A 10,670-nucleotide genomic window follows, 5' to 3' on the forward strand; every position below is an offset into this window, starting at 1 on the left:
CCTGTACATTGCATAGAATGTGGGAAACATGTTAGTCTCACTTCAGTGGAGATGGAAGGACAATATGATTTTCTTTTTTACTTTGCATAACAAAACCCCTCATATTCTTCATATTCTTAATAAGAGGGATAAATTAAAAATGTTTTTTATTCTTAAAGGGGTTGTCCAAATTTTTTTTAAAAATGAAGCCACTAAAGGTGATTAAAACTAAATATGATAAAAAAAAATATTTACCAGTTATTTCCCCACCTTTTCCAGTTACATAGCTCTGATCCTCCCTATTATCCTTTGTTAATTATGGCTGCAGCAAGGACATGCCCATATATCTCACATGACCACTGCAGCCAATTACTGGCCTCAGCAGTATATTTTATTTATTTTACTCATGTATTGACAAAACACTGCTGAGGCCAGTGGTTGGCAGCAGAAGTCATGTGAGGCACTCTTGCAGTCATATAAACAAAGACCGGCGGGAAGAACTGGAATTGCAGTGCTGGAAAAGTCATTGGTATTAACTAATGAGTATAGTTAAATTTTTTTAAACTTACCACATTTAGTGACTTTGGGCTAGTTTTAAATAACTGGGAAAACTCCTTTAAAGAGGTGTTTCAAACTTTTTTTGTAATTCTGAGTATAATAATTATACAGCTAAAAATACAAATTTGTCAGGTACTAAGCCTTTAAATTCTCTGGTGCTCATATGTCAGTGATTCAATGACTACAGCAATGATGTGCTATACTTAATGCATAAATTCGCTAGCCAATCGCTGGCTGGATCGGTGGTGTGCCATTCATACCAACATCTCCACTGTTGCTAAAGAATATGGCACAATGTTGCTGCATTCTAATAAACATAAACCAATGGGAAACCACCAAAATGGCATTGTAGAGTCACAGGAATTTGAAAGGTATGTGACAATATATTTTTAGTAGTATTCATGTTTTACTAGGGCTTTTGAAAGTGACTTAAGCCTTCCTAATTGTAGGGGTTCATTTACACTCAATAATCCCTCTCTACAAAGGGATTATCTGGGCTACAGATACTGATGACCTATCCTGAGAATAGGCCATCAACATCAGATCGGTGGGGGTCCAACACGTGGCACCTTCATCGACCACCGTTTTACAGTGGACAAAGTTGGAAACAGAAGACTCCATCCATCTTTCCTCACATTCTGAGATGCAGTACACCAGCATCGCAAACTACACAGTGGACAATCCTTCAGTCCACTGTATAGTTTCCGGCGAGGGTCACTTCCCGAAATAGCTGATCGATGGGGTTCCAGGTGTTTGATCCCCACCAATCTGATATTGATGCCTTTTGTTGGTTATTCTACCTTTTAATAGACAAACATATAATTTTCCAAGAACATTTCATTACATAAGCTTTCAGAGTAAAGCTGGCAACACACTTTTGATGACTGTCAATTGGTTGAATAGGTATTTCACCTGATGATCCCCCCCCCCCATACGTGATGCGTGAAAATCACCGCTCATGTGAACAGCCCCATAGAAATGAATGGGTCGGAATTCAGTGCGGATGCAATGCGTTCAACTCACGCATCGCATCCGCACTGAATTCCGACCCAATCATTTCTATGGGGCTGTTCACATGAGCGGTGATTTTCACGCATCACTTATGCGTTGCGTTAAGAGTTGATGGTTCTTTTCTCTCTCTATTTTAGTAATATGATCATTTTCTTGCTTCTTGACCACTGCTGGAGAATTTGCTGTATCCAGATGGTTGTAATATAGGGGAAAAAATGGCATCATCATTCTATATATGCTTCATATGTCCACTTTTTACTATAATATACTTTAAAAGGAAGCTTTATGTTTACACATTGAATTTCCAATATTGTACAATTTAAATCTACATAACAAGTAGATCGTTTTTGCTAATACTCTGCTTTTATTTATTTGTATTTATATGATACTAAATAAAAAATTCTGCTGGAGACCAGAGAGCATTGTGGGAGCTCAGGTGACGGAGACAAAGTTCAAGCTAAACTGTTGATCTCATGGTCGAGATTAGAAAAACCTTAGTAAGCGCCTGATGGAGGTTGGTGTTACAGAATCTACTGAGAGGGTTGAGCTTTGCTGTTTTCATAACTCCCATTAGTAGCCATCAAACAGCTTAGGACAGTGAGCTATGCAGTTTTCATAACTCCCGAGTTACCAGAAACAACATGGATAGTTGTGCTACACTATTTGCGTAGCTCTCATTCACTGCTGTGGAAGTTATGAAAACAGCAGGGCATCGGCCGTCTGAGATGTTTTCAGGACTCTGCCCACTGTCTCTTACCAAGGTTATTCTCATCTCAGCCATGAAAGGCTGAATTGGGAATGGAATAATTCTTGAAATTACATGAATGTCTGAATAGATTGGCATTGTAGTCAAGTGTTTGTATTCAATATCTGCTCTTTTTTATTTTTTCCAGGTACTGGATAACAAACAAGGTTCAGATCAAGAGACCCAGCACCGGTCTTCTGATGTACACGCTGGCTACACGGTTTTGCGATGAAATACATCTTTACGGATTTTGGCCTTTCCCAAAGGATGTTTATGGAAACCTAGTAAAATATCATTATTACGATGAGCTGAAATACAAATACTTTTCTAATGCTGGACCCCACAGGATGCCGCTTGAATTCAAGACATTGAATTTATTGCATAACAAAGGGGCATTAAAACTCACCACTGGGAAATGTGAACAGCAATAAAGTTTACTAAAATGCAATCAGTAAAGCATCTCAGTCGAGATATTTTCTGGGAAATGTTTAGAGCTGTGCTCTTTTTAATGGAAGAGAATATGGTGTGACATTTTAGAATACCTGCTCACAGTTGGGTTCCAGCCGATGCGTTAGTTTCAAGGTGCTATAAACCAGTGTTATGGGACGATGCTTGGTTCAGAGTAAGTGCCACTGAGTTGAAAACTCGAATGTTTTACTAGTGTTTACAAGACCTGAATATACAATCACTGGAACCGGAAGAATGAAGATGAGTCTGTGCTGACATGATGGAACTACAAGTGATAGAACTTAAGGCACCTAGTTTACATTCACATTTCGATCAGTATTCACGTGGATTCATTTAATGCTGTTAGACCCTTCATTTTGATTGCTCTTGTATTATAAATTTGTAATTTTTCTAAGCATTTTTGTAGAGTAGAAGCAAAAAGAATGTTGCAAAAGGTAACGATGAAGAGTCACTTGATGTAGACTCTCTAGCATGATCATGGAGGTTGGTCTAAACCATGTGAGTGACTTTTGTAAAACATATGACTGAGAACAAAAATGTAGACAACTGAGCAGATTAGGACAGAGACCAATTTGTAGAGGAAAATGAGATGACAATAATAGCTATGATAATGGCTATCAATTATAAACTCCTTTACATCTGACAATATTTCAAAGTGAACCTTTTAGTTTAGCAGATGGCACTGGAAACATTTTGTGGAGAAGATTGACATCATGAATATACTGCCAGATATTGGGGAAGTTACAGATTGTGCACCAACCCACAGAATGCTGCATCCAGTGTTGGCGATGGGTCCTAGATTTGATTGTACATTTCAGTGTTAGGAGGCTTCTCTGGAATATCCCCGTTTATTAGTTCTGTCTGATCCTCAGATCAGTGTTGGTATTACTGTAGAGCAGCAAATACATTTCTAAGTTTTATGTGAGATTTCAGAATTTTGTTACCAAACATAGGTGCCCTTACTTTTGGTACCAAAGATTTCAGTGATTTTGTATAAATATTTGTGTTCTTTAATTTGATTATTATTTTTTTTAATCTAGAGTACATTTATAGTATTGCGAAGCTATGCTGCTGGAATAGATATTTATCAGTTATGTTTATTATATGATTCTGTTTTAAATGTGTTTATTGAGAAATCATATTTTGTATGTTTATTTAAATGTTAATGAGGAGCAGTTGTTGGAGTAATCATTTCAATATTGTGCTGCATTAATACATAAAAAAACACAACTCATGAAAAAACCTATTTCCTTCCATCCTGTATCTAGTAAAGCATGGTAGATATGAAAACAGTTCACTTGAAGCATTATTTTGCAGTTTACATAAAAGATTTTAGTAACTTTACTCCCGAGCATCACTCAGCAGGATCAACCCATCACCTTGTAGGGTTGATGATGCTGATTAAAATTATACCTGTCTCGTGAAAACTGAGAAAAAGATTTTTATTCTTTATGCAAATGAGGGCTTTAGTGCACTGAAATTGGTGCACCTCAGCTCCAAAGCTTTCCAATGCTGACCACGCACGGAATGCCACAACCGATTTCCACAGGACAGGTATCATATAGCAGGATCAACCCCCCCCCCCCCCCCCCCCCCAGGCAGTATGTCTGGTTTAATAGGGATGACCCTGCTGACAGGTGCTCTTTAGCAAGATCTTTTTCAAATAGTTTTTTTTACTGCTACAGCATCGATACCGCCTGCTAGTTCAGTGTCTCCATTCATGAAGGTGTTGATAATATGTAGTACTTACACATAAATAAAATTACCCCCCTCCCCTAGAATATTATCTAGGTGTTCAGCTGAAGACCTGTTTACATGTACAGTAGCAATAATTGTTACAATTTCTTCATTTCTGAGCAATCATGGCAATTATTGTATAATCTGAACTGATCATTAGTGGTATCGGTAAATATGGCTCAAGAAGCAGTACTTCAAATGACACTGTTACTACACTGGTATGGCGACAGTCAATATGACTGAAGAATATTGAAAACCTGTCAATCACATTTACAATTTTTATACCCAAAAAATATTGCCACCAAACATTCTAATAAGAAAGGAAAGAACTTACGGACAAAAAGGCGTCATAAAAATAACAAGCCAACTGCCCTATACCATCTTACTTGCAGGGCAGCGTCCTTATCAGGGTAACCCTGCCTTTCCAACCTTATGGCGGTTTACACAGCCCGAATGTTGAATGTTTCCGCGAATGCTCATTTCTGACAGTCTGCCTGTGTACAGGTGCAACCGATCACTCGATGAACGAGAAACATGCTTGTTCATGGGATGAAGCTGTTATTTGTGCAAGCACCTAAATTATTGAAACAATGCAGCTGTATGAGGACGAGTGATCGCAGTAGTGATCACTCGTTCTCATACTGTGGAGGTGATTGCTGCATGTAAATGCAGAGCTTCACCTCCACTGCGGGACGAGCCAGTTGTGGGGTAGGAGGCCTTCCTTCCCGATGATCAGCTGCTCCTCGGCCTATGTAAACCCTCCATTAGCCTGTTGCTTTTCCATCATCAGATTTATAATGCATATGCTGCTACTGATTTTCAAATATGTTAGCGGTTTGAAAAATTCTACGTGGAAATGGCCTTATGGTATAAAGAATGTGCCTACTGACAAACTGTAGACTGGTTCCTGTGGCAAAATCTACAGAAATGGGAACGCAGCAGTAGGCTATAATACATGTGCTTTAAGACAAGAGCAAGATACATAAAGAAATTATTCAGATATCCATAAATAAACTGTAAAATGATGTCCAGAGATTAACCTGAATAAATAATATTTTCAGTCAGTGCAGTAATAGTTATCACCCGATCATAAGCCTAAGTATAGGTCTTAGTACATATGTTTCATCTATTAATTAGCAATCTTTTTACTTTCATAAAGCGGAATGGTATTTTTCTTTTGACCTACTTCACAATGGCCTTCCATGCAATTGTTTTGTATAGGAAATAAATTTAAAGTCTATGGACACCTTTGGGGGGGATTTTTTTTCATTGCATTTTACACGTTTGGGCTAAAAATAATTTTTTCAATTGGCCTTTATAAAGCTTTTGTTTTCAAGATATCTGCTGTTTACTGTAAATCTGTCAGGTTGCTGCTCTGACTGCTCGGTCTGTAGCCCTTATCTGTTCTTTCCTGACAGCTCATAAACACTCATTATAGCTAAATTCTCATCAGTTTGATACAAATTTGGCTTTATTGAGTGTTTAAGTGCTATCAGGAGTTCAGAGAAGGACTACAGAAAGAGCCTTCAGAACAGCTGCCTGATAGTTTAAGAAAATGCCTTCAATGGAGTCCATAGACTTTAAGGCTATTATGCATTTGGTAGCTAATCATTTAATGTAATGTAATACTTCCAAAAAAAGGTGATATAAACTTGTAATCATTTGTTTAAGCCGAAAAAACTATGTGCTTTTGTCCTTTAGACACCATTGTGACGGAGATACTGTATTGTTGGATCAAGATCATAGTTTGTGCCCCTATGTCTGTGGCTGCCATTTTGTGTGGGACGAATCCCCAAATCTTTGGACTCAAAGACTGTTGGGAAATTCTTAACAAATTGAATTTGTTTAGAATTGATTCTCTCATCTGTACTTCGCTCTGGTCCATGGGTTCTGACTGATATTGCAGCTCAGTTCTAGTCACTTGGGGATGAGCTGGTGTTCTGCAATACTTGGTACATCCCCTGCTTGAAAAAAAAAACGCAGGACAAAACATTGGATTGTGATTTTGATCCTTATCAATGTCTGTACATGGAGTTTGTATTTTCATCCCATGTTTGTGTGGGTTTCCTCCGGGTACTCCGGTTTCGTCCCACACTCCAAAGACATACTGATAGAGAACTTAGATTATGAGGTTTACTGGAGACAGAAAGTGATTGTAATATCTGTAAAGCGCTGCTGAATATGCTAGCGCTATGTAAGTAAAAATAAAATAATGATTGGTGGGAGCGAGGATAGAAAAGTTAGTACCGGGAGGGTAGTATCTTCTAGATCTGATTTTTTTTTTACCTTGTTTATTATCTTTTGAATTATAGAAATTATGAAATGTATACAGTTATACAATCATGCATTTATAATCCCTCTTTTGAAGTTGAAGGGCATCTGACAGCAGATTTGTGCCTATGAGACTTGTTGAATGTGCTCTTGGCAGCTGAAGACATCTGTGTTGGTCCCATGTTCATATGTGACCGCATTGCTGAGAAAAATGAAGTTTTAATATATGCAAATGGCCCTTTAGGAGCAACGGGGGCGTTGTTGTTACACCTAGAGGCTCTGCTCTCTCTACAGCTGCCACACCCTCTACATTTTGATTGACAGGGCCACGTAGTGAAAACATCTCAACGCCTGACCTTATCAATTAAAGTGCAGAGGACGCAGCAGTTGCAGAGAAACCTCTAGGTGTAACGACAACGCCCCCGTTGCTCCTAGAGGCTCATTTGCATATAGTAAAACATAATTTTTCTCAGCAATGCGGGCACATATGAGCATGGGACCAACACAGATGTCTTCAGCTGCCAAGCGCACATGTAATAGGTCAGCCAGTTAACCTTTAAGAGTAGAATAACATCATATGGACATTTTCTCCATTGTCTTGTTCGATTCTGTGACGTAGATAAAGAATATACTACTAATACCTATAGATGTAAAAACCTATTGAGAGAGTAGGAATAAGACTTGATTACATTTTTTAAAAAGTTTGATTTTTACAATATACAGAACTTTTCATGAGTGTTTTTTTGGAGCAGCATACAAGTGACTTAGATTGTAGATACCAGCAATACTTCCTTTTTACACAATGATTTTCCATGTTTGCGCTAATTCTCTGGATGTAGAATCACCCTACAGATCACACTCCATATACCTCTCTGCTGCAGATAGCCCATAATGACCCAACTACTTGCCATCTGCAACTCCTCGTTTTCAAAAATAAGTAGCAATACTTATAAGTAGCAATGACTCCCATCTGTGGTACAGTGTCCTGAGTTTCCAGAATGCATCACTCTCCTCCAAAATAATATTTAACATTTCATGCATGGTGGCTGGTTTTGAGGTGCTTCATCAATAGTTTTGCATTTGGGCATGCATAAGCATAATAGGCATATTTGCATGAAAATTCAGTATGTGTAGCTATAAAAGTCATCCGCTGCCTTAATATTAAAGAGATTTCCCAAGATTAGACTGCTGTTCTTTTCAGAAAGCCCATTCTGAGGCTGAGCTGAAATATCAGATGCAGCCCATGGATGAGATTGGTGCTGTTTTGAACACAAAAAAGCACACTCGTTTTTCTAATTGTGGGAGGTCCCTTTAAAGTAAACATATTACATTACATTATAATAAGTATGGAAAAAATAATATATTAAAATATATTTCACAGATCAGTGCTATAGTAGAAGATGGATATCCATGTGCTATCAGATAGACTTATAACGTAAGTTTCAGGCATGAATGCAATCTTAGGTTTACTATCATGTGACCTGGTAACAGAGTAATCATTTTATTATATACAATGGAAATCTTGTCATTCACACCGATCTTTATAGGGGAAGAAAAATCACTGGAATAATAACAGTAGAGGTTACATACCTAACCAGTAGCAAATTCCTGGGAATACTGGCTCTTCAGCTTCTGTGATTCGTCCAACCCGCCTACAGTATATTCCTTTACTACAGCAATATTAGATTGGACTAACTTATCAGATAGACGGTGTGATTTTATATAAGTGAATGATGCTGTTTGCACATGACTGGACTGTAATAAGAATGTACCGTAGATATGATAGATGTTGGGTAGAAACAGATGGTAATCTTTAAATTGATGTGGAGACTTTTCATCTTTGTTCTAATTTCTGAGCTTTACTCATGTTTTATTTTTACCAAAGCTCAATTTTCACCTTTGTGTAATCACAGATAGTTGTAGAAAAAGTGAAACTTATAAATAGTTTAATATTGATGGCTAGATACTGGCCTAAATGCCACTTATTGATTAACTTACTTTGCAACATCAAAATTTGGGCTCATTTTAAGTCATTCCCTTTCCTGCTAAACCACACCCAGTTGGTTAGCGAAGCACAGTGGATTCGTTTTTGCCTTAGGTTACTTTCACATCTGCGTTTTCCTTTCCGTTTTTGAGATCCGGTGCAAGGTCTCAAAACCGGAGGAAAATGCTTCCGTTTTGTCCCCATTCATTGTCAATGGGGACAAAACTGGACAAACCGGAACGGAGTGCACCAGAATGCATTCCGTTACATTTGGTGGGTTTTGATCAAGCCGGATCTGGCATGAAACACAATGGGAGTCAATGGTGCTGGATTTGTTTTTTTGTACACGAAAAAAAAAAAAGGATCAGCCACTAAAACCATTTTAAGTCAATGAGCCACCTGGTTCATTTTGGAGATAATACAATAGGATAAATTCTGAATGGATGCAGACGGTTGTATGATTGACTGGATGCGTTTATGCTCATGCCCTGCCGGATCCAGCAAAAAAGCAGATGTGAAAGTAGCTTTACTTGCTTGATAAATATGTCTAAAATGAGAAGTGCCAAACTGTGTCAAAATTCATTGCAAATTGTGCTAGAATTAAGGTGCAGCCACAGCAGTATACGTGTAACCTGTGGGGTACATGCACCACAGGTGGAGAACCTACTGTAGATTCTAGGATATATTACATGCTGTTGCAGACATTATACCATTTTGTATGAATTCTTATGGTCTTGATAGTCTGCTCTGTTATGGTGCTTTTACACAGACCACTAATCAGGCTGATCATTGGAGATAAGCATTTGTATAAATGCTCATTCCCGATAACTTCCTGTGTATAAGGTGCCAGAGATAACCTGTTCATCGGGTGATCGTATTATTTTGATGGCACCAAAAATCGTTGTTCCTGTGCAGCAGGTCGTACTGTCTACAAGGTGATCTGCTGCCCAGGAACAATGGTTTTCTATGGGGCCGATCGCTGTAGTGATTGCTTGTCCTCATACAGCGGAGGTGATTCCTGTATGTAAACGCTGGCCATATCGCCACTGTTAATCAGGCAATTATTGGGAACTTCTGGTTCATTCCTGATAATTGCCTGACATATCAGTCCGTGTACAATGATACTTAGACATTAAATTGACCTGAATTACCACTGTATATTCCAGATATATTGACATCACTGTCGTACAATAATTTATACATTATTTTATTCCCCTTCATTGACAAAGAGCATATTTTACCATATGTTTGGATATGCCAAAGTCAAGACCTTGCAAGTAGATTCTTTCTTTCTTTGAGAAACGATACAAATAATTCTGTTCTCACTATTAAACAGTAAAACGTGTTTGGTAAATGTATTGTAAATTGTTGCATTCATCTTTTGTGGAAGTAGATCTTTTACTCTGAAGAAGCATTACTTTACCTTTGTTAATAATGAAGCTAATAATATGTAGCTAAATTTAAGTTTATAGCAAACGAACGCAAACTGATAGATTTTGAATAAGCGAAGAGCCTTTTTTGCCTTTTTTAATTTTATAATATTTGCACATTTCTTGTTATAAGTACTGGTTATGTAGGTAAAAGCACAATTATGTCTATAGGGAATGCAGTTTACAGTGTATGATGTAAGCTGGTCAGTACTACTGAGTATTATGAATATTGTAGGTATTACAGCAAACCATTTCTTTAGATATCATTGTACAATATGTGTTCTTATTTGTGTACAGCTTTTTTATTGTTATTTTATCATTTGTACAATTCTGAAACTTTAATAAAGCATCTTTTCTATGATGTTGCCAGATTCGATTTTAGTTATTTTTTCCCCAAAATGATATGCCATTTGATTGTCATAATCATATCCTAATTAAAAAAATGAATTATCATTACAAACCCAATACCCATGATTTATCATTTAGA

The 10,670-nt window shown here is 37.6% G+C and overlaps 1 protein-coding gene across 1 annotated transcript in view; it reads left to right on the forward strand.

The window, feature by feature from the left end:
- Positions 1 to 6,997, forward strand: part of ST8SIA4 (ST8 alpha-N-acetyl-neuraminide alpha-2,8-sialyltransferase 4) — a 168,682-nt gene extending 161,685 nt beyond the window's left edge. Inside the window, exon 5 of the mRNA XM_044275975.1 lies at positions 2,442 to 6,997. Within this exon, the coding sequence (XP_044131910.1) occupies positions 2,442 to 2,724 (283 nt within the window). The 3' untranslated portion in view covers positions 2,725 to 6,997. The remainder of the gene's footprint in view (positions 1 to 2,441) is intronic.
- Positions 6,998 to 10,670: the final 3,673 nt, after the last annotated feature.

This window comes from Bufo gargarizans, chromosome 1, assembly GCF_014858855.1.
Source record: "Bufo gargarizans isolate SCDJY-AF-19 chromosome 1, ASM1485885v1, whole genome shotgun sequence".
Classification (NCBI taxonomy): domain Eukaryota; kingdom Metazoa; phylum Chordata; class Amphibia; order Anura; family Bufonidae; genus Bufo; species Bufo gargarizans.